The sequence below is a fragment of the Rana temporaria genome, chromosome 11, assembly GCF_905171775.1.
Source record: "Rana temporaria chromosome 11, aRanTem1.1, whole genome shotgun sequence".
Lineage (NCBI taxonomy): Eukaryota > Metazoa > Chordata > Amphibia > Anura > Ranidae > Rana > Rana temporaria.
In genome coordinates this window covers 61260566-61286358 of record NC_053499.1, presented here as the reverse complement: position 1 = coordinate 61286358, position 25793 = coordinate 61260566, and the positions used below count along the sequence as shown (strand labels likewise).

Below are 25793 nucleotides of genomic sequence, written 5' to 3'. Positions count from 1 at the left end.
ATGTTTGGCAATCTGGCACAGTATTAGTTGTAAAGGCACAGGGCAGGAGAGGTTGTGGGTCCCCATACTCACCACTGAGCTTGACCATGGCTACAAGTGTGCGGCCCCAAGACGGCATTTATTGGTACATAGGAAGTCATAGACTAGTATTCCCAGAAGCCAGTTTTTCCAATGTTACCAGAAAATCATAGGTTAATCAAAGGATTCCTGTCCACAGCCGAATGATGACTACAGAGCGGACCCCAATTGCCGGGAGGACGTCAATAGACATCCTCCCCTTCACACGCTCCTCGCCCGCCCCTGCAGGGCCCGCCCTGTGATCACCCGAGTCACTGAGACTCGGGTGATCACAGATCTGTACCCAGGCCCTTACCACGTGATCAGCTGTCAGCCAATGACAGCTGATCGTGTGATGTAAACAAAGCTTGTTAATTTTTGTTTCTCCTCACGCTGTTAGCGGCTTAGGTGCAAGGGACATTGGTCCGGAAGAGGAAGGAGGCACGTCTGCAATGTAAACCCCATGCTAGTGCCACCTGCCAGAGCCACCTGTCAGTATCCACAGTGCCCACGAGTGCCACCTATCAATACCCACGAGTGCCACCTATCAATGCCCACAAGTGCCACCAATCAATGCCCACCTCCATTGGTGCCAATCAGTGCCTCATCAGTTCCACCTAGCAGTACCCATTATTGCCACCCATCAGTGCCCATCACTACCACCCATCACTGCCAGTTATTAGTGTCACCTATCAATGCCACTTCTCAGTGCCCACCAGTGCCACCTATCAATGCCCTTCAGTGCCACCCACCAGTGCCGCCTATCAGTGCCCACCAGTGCTGCCTATCAGTGCCCACTAGTGCCGTCTATCAGTGCCGCCTTATTGGTGCCCATCAGTGCAGTCCATCGGTGCCTATCAGTGCCCATCAGTGCAGCCTCATCAGTGTACATCAATGAAGGAGAAAAATCCCCCGTTTTCAAAATTCTATTTGTGGGAAAGTTCTATTTGTGGGAAAAAAATTATAAAAAATGTATTTGGGTACAATGTTGTTCGACCGCACAATTGTCATTCAAAGTGCATCGTGATGAAAGCTAAAAATTGGTCTGGGCAGGAGGGGGGTTTAAGTGCCCAGTAAGCAAGTGGTTGATGAAGTTCCTTTCTGCACATCCAGTCCTGTGACTGCAGCTACTTAAAGAGAGGCGCAGGGCAAGTTTACTTTGTCCATCCATAGCCCTACCAGTGTTTGTGTTGACAAGTCTTTATATACTCTGTTTTTTATATTTTAAAATATCAATTTGTATCAAGATTAATACAATTCTAACTCTTCATTTCAGACAATTAAATATGACATGCAAAGAGAAATTAATGCTTCTCGTAAGAAGAATTATTCTGTGATAGACCTAATAAGGACTCCTGTGGTTCGTCGCATATCCATTTGTATATCTTGCACTTGGTAGGTACTAACCTTCTTGTTGTCATTGTATCTATATGAAGATAAAGGTGTTCCTTTCACAGTTTTTTTTCAGCCACAGTTTTATAAATATTATAATTGTGCTCCATCACAGGGATGACTATAAATATTATAACTGTGCTCCACTTACCCTGGACTTACTTGTGGCTTCCACTTTAAACCCCTTACTTTGAATGCACTATAACCTAACATGAGTTCAAACCAGCCATTAGATGATATATTAGCTCTATTTTTTTGGAATAGGAGGGTTATGTTTTAAATTGATATCATTTCAATTTAAACAGTTAACACTTTTACCAGATGTTCTCACCATTCACATGAAGGGGCATATCTTCCCTGTTACATAGTGAGGCTGGCAAATCTCTGAGCTATTACAAGTTTGGAATACACTGTTTGGGGGGGAATAGGAATAGGAAGACAGGGGATATCAAATATATATTGGGCACTGACACCCATGGGAGGGTTGGATGCACTGAAACTATTAGAAAGCTGGGAATTAGAACTAAACCAAACTATATCTGAGGAAAAGAAGAAACAAGTTATAGATTTTGTCCATTCTACATCAATAGATGCAAAAGTAAAAGAGATGAATTATAAGCTCCTTACTAAATGGTACTATGTACCAACAAAACTCCATAGAATAAATAGTGAAGATCACCCTTATGCTGAAGAGAGTGTGGGATGGAGGGAACACATGCCCATATTAGGTGGCATTGCCCCCGCATACAGGTATACTGGAGAGAGATACTGAGGATGATAAAGAAGATAAGTGGAGGTGAAATTAGACCCCTGATATTGCCTGTTTCATAACACGGGGATGACGAGGAAAAAAAAAAGAAGGTCCCTGGTCCCATACCTATTGAATGGAGCTAAAGCATTAATTCTAAGGAAATGGAAGGAAAAAAAATCTTCATCGATGGGAGAATGGTTAAGAGAGATAGATATAATTAGAGGGATGGAGGAGCTGCTGTCAACCTATGAGAAATGCAGGCCAAGACATGATAAGATTTGGAGAGGATGAAGAGAATTTAGGGAATCACAGGACTATATCGACGGGGTGGGGAGATGAGAAGGGGGGGAGGTGAAGGGACTGGCCCCCCCACCCCCCCCCTTTGGTCTGTCTCCCCCTCTCTTCTTCACCTCACCCCCCCTTCTTTTTTTTTGGAGGGCTTGCAGTGGGAAGCCTTCTTAAAATAATAGACATATACATTTTTTAATACCACTTTTTATATGAATAACATTTTTTCACTAGGAATTAGAACTGCACATTAGCACTATGATTTTTTATGGGGATAGAGGATGGGGGAAGTGAGGCGCATTTATATCCTCTCCCCCCCACACCCCCCCCCTTTTTTTGTTGTCTATCTCTCTTTCTTTTATGTGTGTTTATATATATATATATATATATCTGTATATACGTGTATATAGGCATCAAACTTTTTCATTAGGATTTAGAATTGCACAGTTGCACTATGAACCCTTATGGGGATAGAGAAGGGAGGAAGTGGGGTGAATTCATATTCGCTCTCCCTCCCCCTTTTTTACCACATTGAGGGGCCCAGAGTGGGAGGCCCTTCCAATGGAATATATATATATAAATCTATAACACAATTTTTTTATATGGGTTTAATCTTTTTCACTAGAAAATAGAATTGCATATTTGCACTATGAACCACACGGGAATAGAGGATGTGTGTAGAGGGGTGAACCTGTGGCCTCCCCCCTTCCTCTCTCTTCTTTTGTTTTGTTTTTTGTTTTTTCTTTCTCTCCTCTCTTTCCCACATTAATAAGCTTGGAGTGGGAAGCCTTCTTAAAGCAAGTAATACACATATAAATCATACAACACCCTTTTATTTATTTTTTTAGAAGGGGAGAGGGCGGGGAGTAGGGGCCTCGCCCTATGTGTTTATCTCCCTGCTTCTCCTTGGTCTTCTCTCCACCATCTCAATTTACTTCTATTCTATCTCTGTCCCCTTTAAATGGTTGTTTAAAAATATAGGGTTGGGCATATTTTATATAGGGTAAAAGGACCTCCCAGAAAAAGTTGCCATAAATATTAATTACATTTTATGAAGGGCTTATATTGAGACCATATATGTTGGTTTGTCTAATGTGTGTTTTTTTTTTGTATTTTTGTATTGAAATCTATGTAATGTGGGAAAGAATAAATAAAGAGATTTTGTAAAAGTAATGCATCATAAAATTTTAATTAAATTAGGTCTGGTTGATGGTTATACGTGGTCACTTCTTAGACCAATATTAGATTGCTGGTTATTTTTTTACACTATTGTTATTTTCACAGTCTGGCTATATAACACAGACCCAATAATTATAGAAAGATGCAGAAGTGTTGTGTGAAATTTGATTGCTTTAGGGGTACAACCTCACAAGTGATTTAAAATGTGATTTATCTAATGTGATTTATAGAGTAAAAACTGCAACCTGAAAAGTAATAGCAACCTGTCTTTGTGTGAGTAAAAACACAGATGGACTTGCTGCTTATTTTTGAACATACTTCACTGGTCATTCAAGTAAACTATTTTAAAAGCCCTCATAACCAACAGAGCACAAGTAGCCATTGTCAAACCAAAGTGTTTGCCACGGTGTATGGTTAGGAAATACCACACATATTATTATCCAACACAATAAAGAATGCAACAAGTCCCTTATATTCCTTAAGAAACAACACTGCATTCACACAGAGAATAGGAGACCAAGTGTTTGTTTGTTGATCTGCACTCCCATGTGGACTTTCTATGCAGTTTAATGTTTGACACAAAATTTACCCAAACCCTCCAACTCATTATACTATCAGCAAGCAGAGCTTAAAAACGTCCAACTGCTTAATGAGAGTGGGTTTTTCCTATTTTACAGATGTGTTCTTTTTGTGGAGGCCACTTATGAGTCATCTATATTTATTTTAAATTGTTATTAGTAATATCACTAGCATCTGATGGAAACTTCAGACTTCTAATGTCCATTTCTTTCCTTAACTAGGTTCTCTACCAGTTTTGCCTACTATGGTCTTGCCATGGACCTTCAGAAATTTGGGTTTAGCATTTATATCATTCAAGTAATTTTTGGCACTGTTGACATACCAGCCAAGTTTTTCTCTTATTTTGTGATTAATTATGTTGGGCGACGTGTTCTGCAGGCCTCTGCTTTAATTTTGTCTGGTGCTGCAATTTTAGTGAATATCTTTCTACCTGAAGGTAAACTGTTTTTGATGCATTTAATTGTGTTAATGATTTCCTGTAAATTCTTGTTCAGTCTTACTGCCTACATATTGTGAAATATCTTTGTGAGATACTATTTTTTAATTTGCAAATCTAACCCATATTACCTATTCGCTCAGAATTCATGAGTGTCTCTTCTTCAAGGATCTCTAGCAATCATAAAATGGCAAATTGTCATTAGCACACCAGGATTATGCAAAAGAAAGGGGCACGTAACAGGTCAACTTTCTTGATAAAATGGGCCTCAAGTATGGCCACTGACATCACTAAGGAGCTGCACAGTGAATGTATCACCCTTTCACAAACCAGTGCTTTCATATTTGTGCTTCCACAATCCCCTTTGAAATGAATTGTGCCATGACTGACATTTCTGTCAACAAGATCCATTATGAAAGACCAGAGAAAAAACATATAAAGAATAAAGAGATGACCAGCACAAAAAAGTTATGATAATGTGAAAGAAATAATCAAACCATTTATGTACTACAAACCAGTCTCTGGAATGTAAATACAATACAATATAATTAGTATCAACACAGTGCACCACAATGCGTGGCAATGTGTTACCATGTGTCGTGGTGTGCTGAAAGGCAGGTGTGTTGCTTTAATGTATTGAGATGTCTTTGAAAATGAATGGTAACACACATCTAGCTTCTAGCTGGTTATGATTTTCTATATTTTGAGGATGGTTTCCAGTAACTCATAAGGTGGTTTTGGTAGGGAGAAGACTTAAACTACCTGGGCTTTAGGCCCCCCTCTCCCCCTTATAAACAGAGAGGTGCCATTGTCCTGTAGGCTCTGTTTCTCTTTTGTGATTGTCGAGTGTTGTGGACCCTATTGCCCTATGTCCACCTGGGAGACTGTTGTGCAATTAATGCACCACCTTGCTGTTAAACTATAATAAAACTATGCTGTCCTGAGGAAGCAGCATTGGCTGGGAAACTCATTAACAGTGAACATATGAAGGGCACCCAGCTATACATCTCAACTTTGATCTTATAAAGCTTGTAAACAACTATTGTACTGACAATATTATAATTTTAAATAATTTTTTAATGTTATTACAAATAAATCGTTTTTTTTTTTTTGACAGTTTGGCTGCCTCGTGAAATACCTTTAAAATTCTATATTTTAGAGTAAAGCCTGGTACACATGGGCTGAATATCGCCCAGTTAAACAGAAGCAGGCCATCGTTTGGGCCCTGTGTACGGCAGCCTGTCTGATAGAAGCTGGCTGAACGTCCTGCTTTTGTCGAAGCGACATGGCAGAAAAACATCTGCCGATCAACATCTGATCAGCGCTCGCAGCCAATGAACACAATAGCTCAGCTGGGAGCTCGCTGTACTAACATCGGATTGTTAGCTCCTCCCGAGTTACTAATTTTTTTTGTTCATTCAGCCCGCAGAGTTCTGCAAAAAAAAACTCATAGTACTGTATATACCAGGGAAAAGGTCATTTTAGTGTGGCTTTGTTATGTTATCTCTTACCTTAACTTTTGGATAAGATAAGAAAATGTCAAAAGCTGTCATAATTTTATTGCTGCCTATAAGTCTCTGCTGGGGAGGCAAGTTCTTTTTATTTGTTCTGATGACCATTGTCATTGGTACGGAAAGTAACAGAAAAACGAAAATTAGGTAGTAATCAGAGGAACCGGTTGATAAGGGGAAATCTTCCAATGCAGACACTTTTTCAGATACAATTTTCTAAGATGGAATTTCTCCTCACATTAGAGATCTGAAACAAATCGATGCATGCTCGGAAGCATTGAACTTAATTTTCTTGTCTCGTCGTAGTGTTGTACGTCACCGCATTCTTGACAGTCGAAGAACTTTTGTGTGACCGTGTATATGCAAGCCAAGCTTGAGCCGAATTCCGTTGGAAAAATCATCCAAGGTTTTTCCGACAGAAAATCCGATTGTGTGTACGCGACATTAGACTTTGAAGTCAGTTTTGTGAGATATGACAATATATGTATCTCCCTTGTTTTAAAAACGAAACAAATTCATACTGCAGTTAGAATTCACTCCACTCCAAAACTGAACTAACAATTGATTGGATTAGTCAAGCATATACTCAACCAAACTTTAATTACCTAAAAAGTTAAAATAAACAGAATACTACTTTACCAGGACTTAAGAATTCTGTCGTTTTGAGAAGCAAAGTCCCAAAGGGACTTTTTTCAACATTCCTACATATTTCTGCCTTTCAAGATCCTTACATTCCAGAATCCTCATAGCATCCTTTCTGCCTGAGAGAGAGAGATCTCTTCTCTGTGATCTGTAACTACTTTTGATCTCACTCAAAAAGTGGGCGTGTGTGTCACTACTATGTAATTGATGATGTAATATGACGGTATGTTTCTATATGTTACCATGACAACCAAGTCTATTGGCCATCTTGAATAATTACTATTTTCAACCTCTAGAGGCAGTGTTGTATAAGAAATTACTTAAATGTTAATTTTGTTTATGTCTTAATCAATTTATGACAACCCTTTGACCTAGGCTTCATAGAAAACCATTAATTGACTAAGGTTGACAATCATGTGTCAATTTCCCTAGACATTCTGGCTCTAGCTTATATATATGTATATGAGAAATTCTACCCCACATAAATAGCTGAAGCTATTAAAATCCTTGAAACTGAAGTCATAATTCTAACGATAAGCATAACAGTTATTCGTGAACAGTCTTATTAATAGGATACCATGTTTGCAACATTTATCATAACAATATAAATATGCATTAATGGGTTTTTAAATATTAAAACAGATACATCATAAAACATATTTTGAAAGAAAAATTATTATTTAAAATATATAATACAATAGCTTCATTTGTGATTAAGCACTCTTGTTTTGTTCATGCAAAGAAAACTTTTGTGAGCTTATGTGAAACAACAGCTTCTTACCATTTTCTTATCTTGTTTATTTTACTAAATGTTCAAACCTTTAATTTATGACCTGGGAAGATGGTACAGACCAGATTTACACAGTCTCCTTGTAAGACAGAAAAACCTCTTGTAACAATGTCTATTCATGAGTAGGGATGAGCTTCGAGTTCGAGTCGAAATCATGTTCGACTCGAACATTGCCTTTTTCGCCAAACAGCGAACAATTTGGGGTGTTCATGGCAAATTCGAAAAGCCGTGGAACACCCTGTAAAATTCTATGGTGTACGTTTAATAAACCGTGATAAGCCAAGATTATGATGATCAGCGCTTATCTCAGAGCATTGCCGGTTTAATAAGCTGAGATAAGGAGCAGAAAACATGTTCTCCGCTTCTCATCACAGCACATGGCCGTTTTGTGACAAACGACCAGTTTAATAAACTGAGATCTGAAGATCTCACAGCCCTTCCACTGAAATATCTCCCTTCCAGATTTACCCGCTCAGAGGTGGAAAATCTGGGAGAGAAGCTGGTGTGATAAGAGGAAGAAGGCTTATTTCTTCCTAATATCAGTACCAGTGGGTTAAAAATGAATATTAACAACATTATATATATATATATATATATATATATATATATATATATATATATATATATATATATACCAGGGCTCAAAATTTTAAGTCCTGAGCTACTAGCCAGGCCTCAAGGGTTACTCGCTACTAGTTGCCCCGCCCAATCCCTACCCTCCCCTGCCCCTAATCCCGCCCTCATATATTATCTCATGAAATTACACTTAAATGTTCTATGCAGAATTAAGTTATAAAAATATTAACAACAACTTTATCCATACCCAAAAATGCAGCCTGCCCGTGTCCGCAGTGCAGCCCGTGTCCGTCATTGCAGCCTGTGTCCACGAGTGCAGTCTGTGTCCACCAGTGCAGCTGTGTCCGCCAGTGCAGCCTGTGTCCGCCAATGCAGCCTGTGTCCGCCAGTGCAGCCTGTGTCCGCCAGTGCAGCCTGTGTCCGCCAGTGCAGCCTGTGTCCCGGCCCTCAGTGCAGCATGTGTCCCTAGTTCAGCATGTGTCCCCACCCAGTTTCAGCCTATGTCCCCCCCAGTTTCAGCCTGTGTTCCCCCCCAGTTTCAGCCTGTGTCCCCCCCAGTTTAGGCCTGTGTTCTCCCCCAGTTTCAACCTGTGTCCCCCCCAGTTTCAGCCTGTGTCACCCCCCCCCCCCCCAGTTTCAGCCTGTTTCCCCCCCACTGAGACAAAGGGCAATACAACCCAGGCCAACGGCGGTGCTCGCCCCCCCTCTCTCCGCTTCCAGGCAGCCCACACTCGCCCCCTCTCAAAATCCACTCGCAAAATGCGAGCAGGCGAGTGGATTTTTTGAGAGCTGATATATACACACGTGTACACATATATAGATACTGTATATATGTGCGTGTGTATACATATACTGTGTTTGTATATATATATATATATATATATATATATATATATATATACCCACACACATACAGGGAGTGCAGAATTATTAGGCAAATGAGTATTTTGACCACATCATCCTCTTTATGCATGTTGTCTTACTCCAAGCTGTATAGGCTCGAAAGCCTACTACCAATTAAGCATATTAGGTGATGTGCATCTCTGTAATGAGAAGGGGTGTGGTCTAATGACATCAACACCCTATATCAGGTGTGCATAATTATTAGTCAACTTCCTTTCCTTTTGCAAAATGGGTCAAAAGAAGGACTTGACAGACTCTGAAAAGTCCAAAATAGAGAGATATCTAGCAGAGGGATGCAGCACTCTTAAAATTGCAAAGCTTCTGAAGCGTGATCATCGAACAATCAAGTGTTTCTTTCAAAATAGTCAACAGGGTCAAAAGAAGCGTGTGGAAAAACAAAGGCGCAAAATAACTGCCCATGAACTGAGAAAAGTCAAGCGTGCAGCTGCCAAGATGCCACTTGCCACCAGTTTGGCCATATTTCAGAGCTGCAACATCACTGGAGTGCCCAAAAGCACAAGGTGTGCAATACTCAGAGACATGGCCAAGGTAAGAAAGGCTGAAAGACGACCACCACTGAACAAGACACACAAGCTGCAACGTCAAGACTGGGCCAAGAAATATCTCAAGACTGATTTTTCTAAGGTTTTATGGACTGATGAAATGAGAGTGAGTCTTGATGGGCCAGATGGAAGAGCCCGTGGCTGGATTGGTAAAGGGCAGAGAGCTCCAGTCCGACTCAGACGCCAGCAAGGTGGAGGTGGAGTACTGGTTTGGGCTGGTATCATCAAAGATGGGCTTGTGGGGCCTTTTCGGGTTGAGGATGGAGTCAAGCTCAACTCCCAGTCCTACTGCCAGTTTCTGGAAGACACCTTCTTCAAGCAGTGGTACAGGAAGAAGTCTGCATCCTTCAAGAAAAACATGATTTTCATGCAGGACAATGCTCCATCACACGCGTCCAAGTACTCCACAGCGTGGCTGGCAAGAAAGGGTATAAAAGAAGAAAAACTAATGACATGGCCTCCTTGTTCACCTGATCTGAACCCCATTGAGAACCTGTGGTCCATCATCAAATGTGAGATTTACAAGGAGGGAAAACAGTACACCTCTCTGAACAGTGTCTGGGAGGCTGTGGTTGCTGCTGCACGAAATGTTGATGGTGAACAGATCAAAACACTGACAGAATCCATGGATGTCAGGCTTTTCAGTGTCCTTGCAAAGAAAGGTGGCTATATTGGTCACTGATTTGTTTTTGTTTTGTTTTTGAATGTCAGAAATGTATATTTGTGAATGTTGAGATGTTATATTGGTTTCACTGTTAAAAATAAATAATTGAAATGGGTATATATTTATTTTTTTGTTAAGTTGCCTAATAATTCTGCACAGTAATAGTCACCTGCACACACAGATATCCCCCTAAAATAGCTAAAACTAAAAACAAACTAAAAACTACTTCCAAAAATATTCAGCTTTGATATTAATGAGTTTTTTGGGTTCATTGAGAACATGGTTGTTGTTCAATAATAAAATTAATCCTCAAAAATACAACTTGCCTAATAATTCTGCACTACCTGTATATACAGTATATATATATATATATATATATATATATATATATATATATATATATATATATATATATATATATATATATATATATATATTCATGTGTATATATGCATATATATTGTATATATGTGTATGTGTGTGTATACATATATATAAATAATGTATATATATATATATATATATATATATATATACACACACACACATGTGTGTATATATACAGGATATATACATAGTTATCACATGTTCTTTTAAAATTTAGTTTCACTTTTTGAAACCCACCCACTTTTACACAGATCTTGGCCGTTTTCAGAGGAAACACTTCTTCTCTGTTCTCCCTCTGAGAACTGAAGTTCTCAGTTTATTAAACCGGCTGCAGAGGAGAACTGACAAGAACTGAACATGTATCAATGCAAAAAAAGTTTTAAAAACTGATTTTTTTTTGGGAGAAGTGATTTTAATGATGCTTAAAGTGAAACAATAAAAGTGAAATATTCCTTTAAATTTCGTACCTAGGGGGGTGTATTGTATGTCTGTAAATTAGTGCTTGTTTCCCGTGCTTAGAACTGTCCCTGCACAAAGTGTCATTTCGCGGCTATAATGAATTATTGGCTTCCGGCAATACAGAGAAAAGGCATTGAAAGTCATTGATGAAAAAATAAATAAATGCGTGGGGGTCCCCCCAAATTCAATTACTAGGTCTTTTAGCTAGGGTATGGATATTAAGCAGAACCCCGCGTCAAATAAAAAAAATGGCATGGAGTTACCCCCAAAAATTCATCCCAGACCCTTTATCTGAGCATGCAACCTGGCAGGCCGCAGGAAAAGAGGGGGGACGAGAGAGTGCCCCCCTCCTGAACCATACCAGGGCACATGCCCTCAACACAGGGAGGATGCTTTGGGGGTCTGTGACCCCTCAAAGTACCATGTCCCCATGTTGATGGGGACAAGGGCCTCATCCCTACAACCATTGCCTGGTAGTTGTGGGGGTCTGCGGGCAGGGGGCTTATCAGAATCTGGAAGACCCCTTTAACAAGGGGAACCCCCAGATCCCAGCCCCCCCTATGTGAATTGGTAATGGGGTACATTGTACCCCTACCATTTCACAAACAAAGTGTAACAAATTGTAAAAAAAACACAGACACCATTGGGAAAGTCCTTTATTAAAAATTAAAATAAAAAAAAGATTCCAGTGGTGGTAATGCACTCTCGGTCTCCGCTCCAATGCTGTCGGTATCCTGCGATGGGTAATCTCCTCTCCGGGGTCCAGCGATGAGAAGATCTCTTCTTCATCCAGGTCCAGGATCCAGCGATGAGATGTCCGCAGCGCAGCACATCACCTGTCTCCACCGGGGACACCCGAGGAATGATGCAGTGGGAGCGCAGTGATATCTCTTATGTAGGTGAGGGTGGGGCCACCCATCACGTGACCCCGTCCCTCTCTGATGCAAGGGAAAACCCAGGCTTTCCCAGTGACATGCGGGTGACCCCGCCCCCCTCTGATGTAACAGCAAACCTGCGGGGTTCCCCTTAATATCCATACCAGACCTGAAGGGCCTGGTAATTAAATTTAAGGGGACCCCCACGCATTTTTTTATATTAATGATTTTTCTCTGTATTGCTGGGAGCCGACAATTCATTATAGCCACGAGTGGTTTTAAATGAATTTTTTTCCTTCAGAAATTACACTTTGTGCAGGGACAGTTCTAAGCATGGGAAACAAGTGCTACTTCACAGGCATACTATACACCCCCCAGGTACGAAATTTAAAGGAATATTTTACTTTTATTGTTTCACTTTAAGCATTATTAAAATCACTGCTCCCGGAAAAAAGTCTGTTTAAACTTATTTTTGCATTGATACATGTCCCCTGGGGCAGGACCCGGGTCCCCAAACCCCTTTTTAGGACAATAACTTGCATATTAGCTTTTAAAATTAGCCCTTTAGATTTCAAACGTTCAAGCCCCATAGACTTTAACGGGGTTCTAAAGTTCACACAAACTATTGGTCTGTTCGCAGGTTCTGGTGTGAACGGGGGGGGGGGTGTTCAGCTTATCCCTATTCATGAGCTATGAACTTAGTTTCAACTTTAGAGGGAAAATATCTTCTCTCATGTTAAATATATATAAATATGAAAAATATACAATATACAGCCTTATATATATATTTTTTTTAACCCCAATAATTCTGACAAATTGTCCCCCCAAAAAATGAAGGTTTTATTAGGACACCCATATGGAATTTTCATTGTGTTAAGCATGCTTGAAGTAAAATTCCTATGTTCATTTGTGTCTTCCAGACTATCACGTTGCAAGAATGGTAATGGTTGTGTTTGGGAAAGGATGTTTGGCAGCTTCATTTAACTGCGTGTTCTTATTCACAGGAGAATTATACCCAACCGTCATCAGGTAAGATACTGAGTGGGAGGGTAAGACCTAGTTTAGTGATTTTGCCCAACTAATGGTTTATGATTTCTGTTTCAGGCAGACTGGCTTTGGCTTAGGAACTATGATGGCACGCTTGGGAGGAATTGTTGCTCCACTTGTTCAGATGACTGCAGATTATTATTACCACCTCCCCCTCATTATATTTAGCCTGTGTCCTATTCTCTCTGGAGTTATAGCTGCTTTTCTTCCAGAGACACTTGGTGTGCCTCTCCCTGAGACCATTCAGGAGGTGGAAAGGTTGGTATCCCAGTACTGTTATTCTTTTAGTTTAGGCTCTTCTAGTTCTGTCCATCACAGTCTGAAGACGTCTAAATAAAAAAGGAACGTAAAAGATACTGTAGGATGCAAGTTATAAGAAATAAAGGAAATACAGCCAGGCCTGTCTTTAAGGCAGGGCAAAAGGGGAAGCTGCCCTGGGCCCTGTCATTGATGTGGGGCCCAAAGCAGCTGCCTCATACTTGCCAACTATGCCAGTTTAAATTCCCTCGTCCCTTGAGGTTTTAGTCCTGTGCTGTGTCCTGATATCTCAGTGTGAAGTTATGTTACTAATGCTGCCCAGCTCTTCCCTATTGTTGTGTACAGATGACTCACCTGCAGACCCTGTGTAAAAAAACGCCATTCATATGTACATAAAGGCGGCATTCCTATGTATATCATTCCCCTCTTCAGTGAAGAGATGATGTGGTGTAACCTCTGGCAACCAATCGGTGAGCAGTATTACTGTACAGTAATCTCTAGCAACCAATCAACAAGAAGAAATCATGTGCTGTAACCTCTAAAAACGAATCAGTGAGACAAAATGTGTGCTGTAACCTCTAGCAACCACTCAGTAAGCGGTAATGATATGCTGTAATCTTTAGCAACCAATCGCAATCACTGCCTGATCTGAGACAGTAAACTGATTTTAAGTCTAGCTGATATTTATTATATGTCTCAGAGCAGATGGAGAGCACAATTTCATGGGGGGGGGCCAAGAAACTTTTTGCCCAGGGTCCAATCAACTTTAAAGACAGCCCTGAATACAGCCTTTAAGTTGACAACATAAACCATATAGATTGAGGCTGATTTACTAAAGGGGTATAGATAAGTATGACATCAGCCATGCTGTTTTCTCAGTCTTCAATCTTTTCATGCTAATAGGAGTTCTTACTGCTAGCTTCACTGAAAGCTGTAATTGTTGTCCATCCGGTTGAAAGCCTCATATTACTCTTCTAAACCTTGTCAGGTTTTCAGTTACAATTTCATTCATCCATTTTGCTGGAGCTTAAGTTACATTTATTAATAGCCTGGCTGAAGGAAATGCAAACTTTCCTAGTCGATAAAAATGATCACAATATAGAGCGATCTTTTGGACGTGAGCGCTGCCCCTTTTGGCAGAGTGGATTACTCTCATTGCTTTTGCCTTCTTATGGAGCAGCAGGGTCAGAGTGGCCCTCTGGAGGATTATACTGTAATACTGGAGTATCAGAATGGAGGATTCCCACATGAGCCAGCTTATTGTTGAACTGCCCAGGTTGGATCAGTATATTTCTTACATTGTGGCTCGGTGTTACCTTTATTTCTCTTCAGGCCCTTGCACTGCCATATGTGGATGGGGGGGAAGACCTTTACACAGTTGTAGCGTCAGCACAGACAGACATGGCTTTTTACTTAGGCTGCATTCACACCTATGCATTTTTAGTGCTTTTTGCATTTTGAAGATTTGCTCTATAGAACGTGTTCCATAGGAAACCATGTTAAAGGGGTTGTAAAGGTTTGTTTTTTATTTTCCAAATAGGTTCCTTTAACCACTTCCCGCCGGGAAGTGGTTATGAAATCCTGACAGGACGTTCTAGAACGTCCTGCAGGATTTCATGCCGCGCGCGCCCGTGGGGGCACGCATCGCGGCGATTGGTGATGCGGGGTGTCAGTCTGACACCCTGCATCTCCGATCTCGGTAAAGAGCCTCCGGCGGAGACTCTTTACCACGTGATCAGCCGTGTCCAACCACGGCTGATCACGATGTAAACAGGAAGAGCCGTCGATGGCTCTTCCTCACTCGCGTCTGACAGACGCGAGTAGAGGATAGCCGATCGGCGGCTCTCCTGACAGGGGGGGTTAGCGCTGATTGTTTATCAGCGCAGCCCCCCCTCGGATCGCCACACTGGACCACCAGGGAAGCCCACCCTGGAGCACCAGGGTGGGCAAAAAAAAAAAAATGCCAGGAAAAAAAAAAAAAAAAGTCTAAAAAATAAATAAAAAAAAAGCATAAAGAAAAAAGATGCCAGTCAAAGCCCACAAATGGGCACTGACTGGCAACCTGTCAAAAATCAGTGCTGCCACCCCAGTGTCCATCAGCGCCACCCCAGTGTCCATCAGCGCCACCCCAGTGTCCATCAGTGCCACCCCAGTGTCCATCAGTGCCACCCCACAGTGCCCATCCATGCCCAGTGCCCACCTATCAGTGCCCATCTGTGCCACCCATAAGTATCCATCAGTGCCGCCCATGAGTGCCCATCTGTGCCGCCTATGAGTGCCCAGTGCCGCCCATGAGTGCCCATCAGTGCCGCCTATGTGTGCCCATCAGTGCCGCCTATGTGTGCCCATCAGTGCCGCCTATGTGTGCCCATCAGTGCCGCCTATGTGTGCCCATCAGTGCCGCCTATGTGTGCCCATCAGTGTCGCATACCAGCGCCGCCAATCAGTGCCACCTCATCTGTGCCCGTCAGTACTACCTCATCGATGTCCATCAGTGCCATCTCATCGGTGCCCATTAGTGCCGCCATATCAGTGCCCGTAATTGAAAGAGAAAACTTATTTACAAAAAAATTAACAGAAAAAAATAAAAACATATTTTTTTTTCCAAATTTTCAGCCTTTTTTTAGTTGTTGCGCAAAAAAAAAAAAATCGCAGAGGTGATCGAATACCACCAAAAGAAAGCTCTATTTGTGGGGAAAAAAGGACGCCAATTTTGTTTGGGTACAGTGTAGCATGACCGCGCAATTGCCATTCAAAGTGCGACAGTGCTGAAAGCTGAAAATTGGCTTGGGCGGGAAGCTGCGTAAGTACCTGGTATGGAAGTGGTTAAGCTAGTGCATTGTGCGTCTCCCCACAGGGATGTAGTCCCAAGGGAGGGGGCGAGCATGCTGACTAACCCCCAGCCAGAACGGCTCGGATGATGGGGGCAAGCTTACTGAGGAGGAACAGGAAGTGAGAAATTCAGACAAAGAAAAAAAACATTTAGAAGGGAAATCAAAGGAAAGGTAAGTGAACCAACAATGCACTAGCTTAAAGGGGTTGTAAAGGATTTTTTTTTCTCATAATAAGCATCCTTTACCTGCAGACATTCCTCTTTTCACTTCCTCATTGTTCGTTTTTGCTCAGAAGTTGCTCTATTTCTTCTCTGTTCTGTTCACTTCCCGCTTGTCTGATTGTTACTCACCACCGTGATGGGAGGCTTTACTGCGGTGGTCAGTGACGTGCTCGCCCTCTCCTGGGAACTACATCTGTGCGGCAGGACGCTCTCTACGTGTTAGAGACTTCAAGGAGGTGTGAATTACTGGGCGTGCCGCAATGCATACTGGGAAATGTAGTTCTTACATGAACAAGCGTCGCAAACCAGGAAGTGAATGAGAGAACAGAAACTAGAATGCCGGAGGTGATATAGATGAAGGAATTTAATAGGTATTTACTCGTTTTTTAACAGAATCCTTAAACTATTCTGCCTGTCTACCTTGCAGACACACATTTTAGGCAAAACATTTTTTTCCTTTACAACCCCTTTAAAGAAACCTATTTAGAAAAAAAAAAACCCTTACAACCCCTTTAAATGGACTGTAGTGCAAATCTGCTAAATGCAAAAAGTACTAAAACTGCATGGGTGTGAATACAGCCTTAGGGCTGTGATAAGCTAACAGAGTAGTAAGGGAGCACTGAGAAGGTATGCATTGATAGCAGAGTAGGGGGGTTATAAAGAGAATTTGTTACTTTGTCTTGAATAGTTAAAGTGAAAGGTTTACATAATTCTGCATAACTTGGGATGTCCTGCACTGTTCAGAAATATTAATGGAATATTCTTTCTTCAAATAGGGTACAATATGATTAAACACCAGAATATATCAACCAAGACCATGTGCTTGCACAGTTACAGTAACTTGCCAATGTTCATACAAAAGTATGCACGCATGCAATATTATTACCTATATTGTCAAAAGTATTTTGACGCCCACCTTTACACAGTGGTTCTCAACTTCTTTCCTCAGAACCCACTAATTTTAAGTATTACCTTGGGGAGATGCAGAGTAGAATACTGCAATCGCTGAGCAGCAAATAATATCACCTGTATTTCAGTTATCTTGCAAACCTGGCCTGTTAGTGGGTCCTGAGGACAGGAGTTGAGAACCGCTGATTTGAACTTTAATGGTATTCCAGTATTAGTCTATGGGAATCAATATTGAGTTGGCCCACCCTTTACAGCTATAACAGCTTCAACTCTTCTGGGAAGGCTGTCCACAAGGTTTAGGAGTGTGTCTATTGGAATGTTTGACCATTCTTCCAGAAACGCATTTTTGATGTCAGGCACTAATGTTTGATGAGAAGGCCTGGCTCACAGTCTCCGTTCTAATTCATCCCAAAGGTGTTCTATCGGGGTGAGGTCAGGACAGGCAGGAAAAGTCAAGTTCCTCCACCACAAACTCGCTTATCCATGTCTTTATGGACCTTGCTTTGTGCATTAATCCAAATAATTTAGTGGAGGGGGATTTTGGTGTGGGGTTGTTTTTCAGAGGTTAAGCTTGGCCCCTTAGTTCCAGTGATGGGAACTCTTAAGGCATCAGCATACCAAGACATTTTGGACAATTTAATGCTCCCAACTTTATGGGAACAGTTTGGGGATGATCAATTCCTGTTCCAATATGACTGTGCACCAATACACAAAGCAAGGTCCATAAAGACATAGATGAGAGAGTTTGGGGTGGAGGAACTTGACTGGCCTGCACAGAGTCCTGGCCTCAATCCAATAGAACACCTTTGGGATTAATTAGAGTGAAGACTGCAAGCCGGGCCTTCTCGTCCAACATCAAAGGCCTGAGCTCACAAATGTGCTTTTGGAAGAATGGTCAAACATTTCCATAGACACACTCCTAAACCTTGTGGGCAGCCTTCCCAGAAGAGATGAAGCTGTTATAGTTGCAAAGGGTGGGCCAGCTCAATATTGAACCATACGGACTAAGACTGGGATGCCATTAAAGATCATGTGCGTGCGAAGGCAATACTTTTGACAATATAGTGTACGGTATCTCACACAAGTGAGTGAGTTTCAGAGTCTTGGCAATTATAGCCTATGCCTATAGCCTATGCCATCTTTATGTAGAGCAACATTTTTTTTTTTTAAGATCCTCAGGGAGTTCTTTGCCATGAGGTGCCATATTAAACTTCCAGTGACCAGTATGAGAGAGTGAGAGCGATAACACCAAATTTAACACACCTGCTCCCCATTCACACCCGAATTTCCCACAAGGCCACATAGGCCAGGCCTCAGGGGGGGCAGGGTGCTGAGGGGCGGCAGTGGCATGGAGTCCCCTGACGCCCAGAACATACAGTTAAGTTGCTTTCTAGCAGGACTAAATGTAGTGTGGGGGAATCTGCTCGCTCGTCAACAAGTGATTTCGGCGATGACGCCGCAATCACTTGTAAAATGTGTGCTGCCGTCCCCTTCCCTCCACATACCTCTCTCTGCTGGCTCTGTCATCGGGACACCATCCTCCCCCCAGCCGCCGAGTCTGTCTACTGTCCCTGCCACCAATGTACACAGTGAGAGGGGTGAGCTGTGCTCTTCCCATCTTAGCTGTGACAGGAATTCTAGCACCGTGCTATGACACCTGTTTTGGAGGTGACAGGGTCAATAAAGAGAACCTGTCACCTCCACTCCAAATGCTATCACACAGGGAATTGTTTTCTCCTGTGTGATAGCAATAAAGTTAAAGCGGAGGTCCCGTGAAAAAAATTATATTAAAAGCCAGCAGCTACAAATACTGCAGCTGCTGACTTTTAATAAATGGGCACTTACCTGACCAGCATGCCCGCAATGTCAGCAGCAGAAGATGAGCTATTGCTCGTCTATCTGCTGCCCCCGCCGCCATCCTCGTGAAGGAATCAGGAAGTAAAGCCTTGCGGCTTCACTGCCCAGTTCCCTACTGTGCATGCGCGAGTAGCGCGGCGCCTTCCCTGTGGTCCCCGCTGTCCTGGGACCAGTGTGTTTCCCAGAAGGCAGCGGGGTGGAAAGTGGAGTGACTCTCCCCGGAAGAGGGTGCAAATACTTGTATTATCTGCACACCCCTGAAAGGTACCAAATGTGACACCAGAGGGGGGTTCCGAAAAGCGGAAGTTCAATTTTCTGCTTTAAGTGAGAAAAATCTAATAAAAAAAATTAAAATTAAATTTTAATAATTAAATTAATAAAAGAAAAAAGTAATGTACCGTATAAGAAAAATAATATTAAAAATAATAAGAAAATTATACAAAAATAAAAAGGTAAAACGACAAGCTACAAATAAATAAAATGATGAAAAAGTTAAAAAAAAAAAAGAATTAAAAATATTTGAACTAACCGTGCCGCCCCTGCCATCCGGTTGCCATTCTACATTGATTGGGGGGGAGGGTTCGGTGTCCGGGGAGGGGGTGCATTGCAGAACCTGGTCTTGGGGCGGCAGGGAGAGCAAATCCGGCCCTGGCTGGACACAGCTAGGAATTTGGTTTTGAAGTTTTTGCCCTGTTACTTTGTGGAATACTTGTTAATAGCACAAATAAATGCAGCACTGTTTGTCACCACCTCATTGGACTGGTATCTGTGCCTGAAAGTGTGCTCGCTCCAGGGAGCTTTGTGCCTGCTGCCTATCCCCATCTCACAATATATATATATATATATATATATATATATATATATATATATATATTTCATTGGCATGTCATGTTGCAAACTGCATTTTAAAAACAGGGCAGCTCTTTTATGGTACTGAGGGCGGTCAATTTGTGTCAATTAAACTGTTTTCAGAACAACTTCTATATCATTGGGTGAACGGTAAAGTGCAATAATATCTGTGCAGCCTCTGACAATTTTCTTTAACATGCAACAGAACATGCAACAGCCCATAACTTTCTTATATAACATGAGGGTAGTCCCTATCAGTCGTTTGCTGCATGTGTGGGAAGCCCCAGGTACTCCACTGTAATGGGATATACAATTTTCAGCTTGAATACCCAATCATGTATGGAGGAATTTGAATTGGTGTGAACAAGTAATGAGCAACACAGAAATAAGGCAGTCCTCCTAATTGCTCTTGTTTGAAAAGTCTGAGCCATGGTGCATGGTGGATATATAACTATATATAACTATATACTATACAAAGCATTCTCTGGGTTTATCTTCATAGCTTCACAGATCAGAGATTGTAGTTACCAGAACTTGCTCAACAAGATATTTGTGTGGCTTCTATATTAGGAAGTTGTCATAGCAAAAAAGATCCCCTATTAAAGTAATAGTATCAGTAACTTTACAAGTCTGAAAGACTCAATTGTAGACATGTCACACATATGGAGCAACCAGGGCAGTTTCCATGGAGTACATGGTCCATGCCCCTCCTACCGCATCTCCCAAGATACTCATTACCTGCTACCTTGCCCCTGGCTACTAGCCAACATAAGCAACGTGTTAATCACAGTCATTTTCAGATTGTAGTAAAGACAATTGTACCCAAAGCAGAATATAGAAACAAACAAGAAAATTGCAATTACACAAAGCCGTATAACATTTCACTATGCAGAAAAATTGGGATATTCAGCATTAGCATGCTAACGACAGAGAGTTCTGATAATTAAAGTAACTTTAGGCTCCATGCACACTGGGCTTAAAAAAAATCTGTTCTCTTTGGAGTAAAAAACGCTCATACTGTAGAGCATTTTTTGTACAGTAAAACCTTGGTTTGAGAGTAACTTGGTTTAAAGAACGTTTTGCAAGACAAGCAAAATGTTTTAATTAATTTTGCCTTGATGTACAAGCGATGTCTTGATAAAAAAGTAGCGTCGTGTCACAACTGAGTATAAAAAAGTAGAGAGGAGCCTCTAAAGCCTCGTACACACGATCAGTCCATCCGATGAGAACGGGCCGAAGGACCGGTCTCATCGGTTAACCGATGAAGCTGACTGATGGTCCGTCGCGCCTACACACCATCGGTTAATTAACCGATCGTGTCAGAACGTGGTGACGTAAAACACAACGATGTGCTGAAAAAAACGAAGTTCAATGCTTCCAAGCATGCGTCGACTTGATTCTGAGCATGCACAGGTTTTTAAACGATGCTTTTGCATACTAACGATCGGTTTTGACCTATCGGTTAGGCGTCCATCGGTTCAATTTTAAAGCAAGTTCTCATTTCTTTGACCGAAAGTTAAATAACCTATCACACGATCGGTTTGGACTGATGAAAACGGTCCTTCAGACCGTTGTCCTCTGGCGATCCTATCGTGTGTACGATATAGTAATATGGTTACATTTAATGAAGGTACAACATGTAGCACCTTATTGCTACACTTAGAGGTGCCTCTCTTCTATTTTATACCATGTAAAAAAAATGCTTTGATATACAAGTGCTTTGGATTACAAGCATGTTTCTGGAACAAATTATGCTCGCAAAACAAGATTTTACTGTATAAAGTTTAATCAAGTTTAGGAGAGTTCCAATCAGAAATGTGAATGAGAAGGTTTTTTTTCACTGCCTCTAAACATTGATCTCAAAATATGCCTGTAAACATCTTAATGTGCATGGACACATAGGATAACATTGAGTTGCTTCTACAGGTAAAACACAAAATTCCTGTAGAAGCAACGTTTTTTTACGCGAGTGTGCATGGAGCCTTAAAGTTAAAAAGCCACTGTGTTAAAAACAATAATAATGCTATCTGCCCCACCACCAATGCTTTTCACCTTTGCTCTCTTGAAACTGAAAATTGTCAGCATCGGACATTACCAGTTATCTGTGTCCCCGGCTGCAGCACTGTGGTTCCAACCCTACAGCTGCTACCTCAATGACAAACATAAGGCTAAGTAGACCTGTCATTGGCTACAGCAGAATAAAGTGAAGGTTCTGGAGTGGCCATCCCAGTCTCCTGACCTCAATATCATCATGCAAGGCAGCCCAAGAATTTACAGGAACTGAAGACTTTTTGCCAAGAGGAATGGGCAGCTTTACCATCTGAGAAAATAAAGAGGTATTAAGAACTGGGGTATGTAAACTTTTGATCAGGGTCATTTGTGTAGTTTCTGTTGTCATTATGATTTAAAAAGAGTAAACACAGTTGATTGATGATAAATGGCTTCAACCAAACACCATCCATGAGTGAAAGAAATGTTTTGTGTTATCATAAATTTTCTCTGAAAAATCATAAATTCTGCAAAGGCATGTAAACTTATGAGCACAACAGTTGGCTACATTTGAGCAATGACATTGACCAAAAGTGGCTATGGCCGTATTTGGTCAATGACATCGCTGGGTATACCCCAGCCATTTGTTTACATTTGATTACGGGGACTGAAGCTGTCGTTAGAGTATTGATGGGATTAGACATTTAAGCAATGGTTATTTATTTCTGAAAGTGATTGGGAGTCCTTCATTATGATTGACGAGCATCTGCATCCCCAGACGAAGTGGCTGACAATGCATTTACATTTGTAAGATTAATTTGTTTTTATGGTTTTGGTGTCAAAAAGTGCTTATGTTACTATGTAACCCTTATGCCGCGTACACACAATCATTTTTCAGCATGAAAAAAAAACGTTGTTTTTCAGCATGTCGAAAAAACAACGTTTTCCGAACATCATCATTAAAATGATGTTGCCTACACACCATCGTTTTTAAAAAAAAATTCTAGCAAAGCGCGGTGACATACAACACGTACGACGGCACTATTAAGGGTAAGTTCCATTCGCCTTTGGGCTGCTTTAGCTGATTCCGTGTTAGTAAAAGACGATTTGCGCTTTTTTGTCTGTTACAGCGTGATGAATGTGCTTACTCCATTATGAACGGTAGTTTTACCAGAACGAGCGCTCCCGTCTCATAACTTGCTTCTGAGCATGCGCAGGTTTTTAACGTTGTTTTAGTCCACACACGATCATTTTTTACAACCCGAAAAATTACATAGTTTAAAACGACATAAAAAAATGCAGCAAGTTCGAATTTTTTTTTTTGTCGTTTTTCAGAACCTGAAAAATGATGTGAAGCCCACACACGATCATTTTAAATGACGTTTGTGAAAAACAACGTTTTTTTCATGCCGAAAAGTGATCGTGTGTATGCGGCATTACTCATTTATGTGGGAAAGGGGTGGTATTCTGATAAGCCCCCACCCATTGACATTCACAACCACTAAACCAGGGTTGTGGGGAAGAGGCCCTTGTACTCTTCAGAATAGGGACAAGGTGCTTTGCTGGGGACCGACCATGTTGAGGGCACATGTTCTGGTATGGTTGAGAAGGGTCTGTAATGAATTTTGGGGGGACCGTACGCTTTATTTTTTTTTTATGATGCATGGTGTTCCCCCTCAAAATGTATCCCGTGCATGTTTTTTTTAAAGGAATTTTACATTTTTAAACTTGTCCTTTAACCACTTTACCCCCTTAAGATGTGGCTGCTCAATGACCAGGCCATTTTTTGCGATACAGCACTGCATTGCTTTAACTGACAATTGCGCAGTCGTGTGCCACTGTACCCAAACAAAATTGACATCCTTTTTTTTTGCGCTATAGACAAAAAAATTGCGACAATTTTGAAAAAACACAATATTGTGTACTTTTATGCTATAATAAATATCCCCATTTTTTTACAGGAGGCCAGAGTGGGAGCAGCCAGGTGGAGGGGAAGACAGGGTGGGAGCAGCCAGGTACAGGGGAGGACAGAGTGGAAGCAGCCAGGTGGAGGGGAGGACAGTTTGGGAGCAGCCAGGTGGAAGGGAGGACAGAGCGGAAGCAGCCAGGTGGAGGGGAGGACAGGGTGGATGCAGCCAGGTGGAGGGGAGGACAGGGTGGGAGAAGCCAAGTGGAGGGGAGGACAGGGTGGATGCAGCCCGGTGGAGGGGAGGACAGGGTGGGAGAAGCCAAGTGGAGGGGAGGACAGGGTGGATGCAGCCCGGTGAAGGGGAGGACAGGGTGGGAGAAGCCAAGTGGAGGGGAGGACAGGGTGGATGCAGGCAGGTGGAGGGAAGGACAGGGTGGATGCAGGCAGGTGGAGGGAAGGACAGGGTGGATGCAGCCAGGTGGTGGGGCGGACAGGATGGGAGCAGCCAGGTGGAGGGGAGGGTGGAAGCAGCCAGGTGAAGGGGAGACCAGGGTGGAAGCAGCCAGTGAAAAATTCCTGTACCTCTATGGAAGCCTGCATCTCTGCCCCCCTCATCCCCCTTGCTCCCCCCACCTGGAGGTAAATTCTTACCTTGGAGGATAATAATAGAATCACTGGCACTTTCTCTCTGGCTCCCTCCACCTGACAGCCTCATGTTTCCTCTTCTCCTCTCTTCCTCTTCCCCCTCCCGCTTGGCATTTTGGGGTCTGAAGCGCACTCTCAATGAAACATCCCGGGGCCTGATGGTATCCGGGACTACATGTCCCATAATCCTCTAGCTGCTAGTTTCCCAGCCATTGGCCCTGATTGTAGCCAATAGGAGCGGGCATTGCCGGGTAAATGGTTGGCTCAAGGAGGAGAAGGAGTGGTGGAAATCCCAGCAGCTACGGCTCTGCCTTTGTCACTCCCTTCACAGAGCCTGTCAGTTTTGGCACCGCTGCCCTGTGCCCTGTGGCAGCAATGGCTGATGGGGGTCAGCATCAGCACAGCCTGCTCACTATTTTCTCATGGGGGGGGGGGGATTGACCCATTGGATCCACCCCAAAAGGCCACACATTACAGATACACTGTGCAATTTTGAGGGTCGCCGCAATGTGCTCCAGTTGCCCTTTATCACTGTGAGGATGTTTTTGGGATTACATTTTCAATTTAATTTTTTTTTTTCTACTTCAGAACTGATCATGAAGATGAGGTGACCAAATATGCTGAGGAGATGGCTCTGAAGAACACTGAATATGAAACAATAAATGGGAAATCCTAAGACTGCTCATTTTTCCATCCATTGAAATACCAAACAACTTTGGTAGAAAATATACGCACAATATTTTGGGAATTACGTTATCACTGCTGTTTAACTTCAGATTAATAAACTTTTGCCAATATTAATCTTCTGTGCTTTTTTTTTATTGTTAATCTAATGCCTTATGATGCATTTTAAACTGGACAGAGAAGGCTTGTTTTTTTAAGTGAAGTTGGTTTAAAAAAGGCAAGATTGTAAGATGGATCAGGAAACACAAAGGGTAGTGTGTTCAAAGTGTTTTCAATATATTGTATCATTTGTCATGTGTGCTGTTAGTATTCGTTGATTTGTATAAACAAGTCAGCTACTAAGGACTCAACGCAGAGAGAGACACAAACAATCTGACTGACTGACAGTGTATGTGTGTACCTGAGTATGGTGAGTACCCGAGTATTGTTAGTACCTAAGTATTGTGAGTGTTGTGAGTACCTGGTATTGTGGGTGTTGTGAGTCCCTGTGTAGTGTCAGTCCCAGTGTAGTGTGAACACCCGTGTGCTGTGAGCACCCG

The 25793-nt window shown here is 42.0% G+C and overlaps 1 protein-coding gene across 1 annotated transcript in view; it reads left to right on the top strand.

Annotated features, from left to right (window-relative positions):
- The window catches only part of LOC120917386 (solute carrier family 22 member 6-B-like), a 98641-nt gene extending 73270 nt beyond the window's left edge, over window positions 1–25371 (top strand). Inside the window, exons 6-10 of the mRNA XM_040328650.1 lie at window positions 1334–1452; window positions 4468–4682; window positions 12973–13081; window positions 13157–13357; window positions 25159–25371. Of these exons, the coding sequence (XP_040184584.1) occupies window positions 1334–1452; window positions 4468–4682; window positions 12973–13081; window positions 13157–13357; window positions 25159–25246 (732 nt within the window). The 3' untranslated portion in view covers window positions 25247–25371. The remainder of the gene's footprint in view (window positions 1–1333; window positions 1453–4467; window positions 4683–12972; window positions 13082–13156; window positions 13358–25158) is intronic.
- The last annotated feature ends 422 nt before the right edge of the window (window positions 25372–25793 follow it).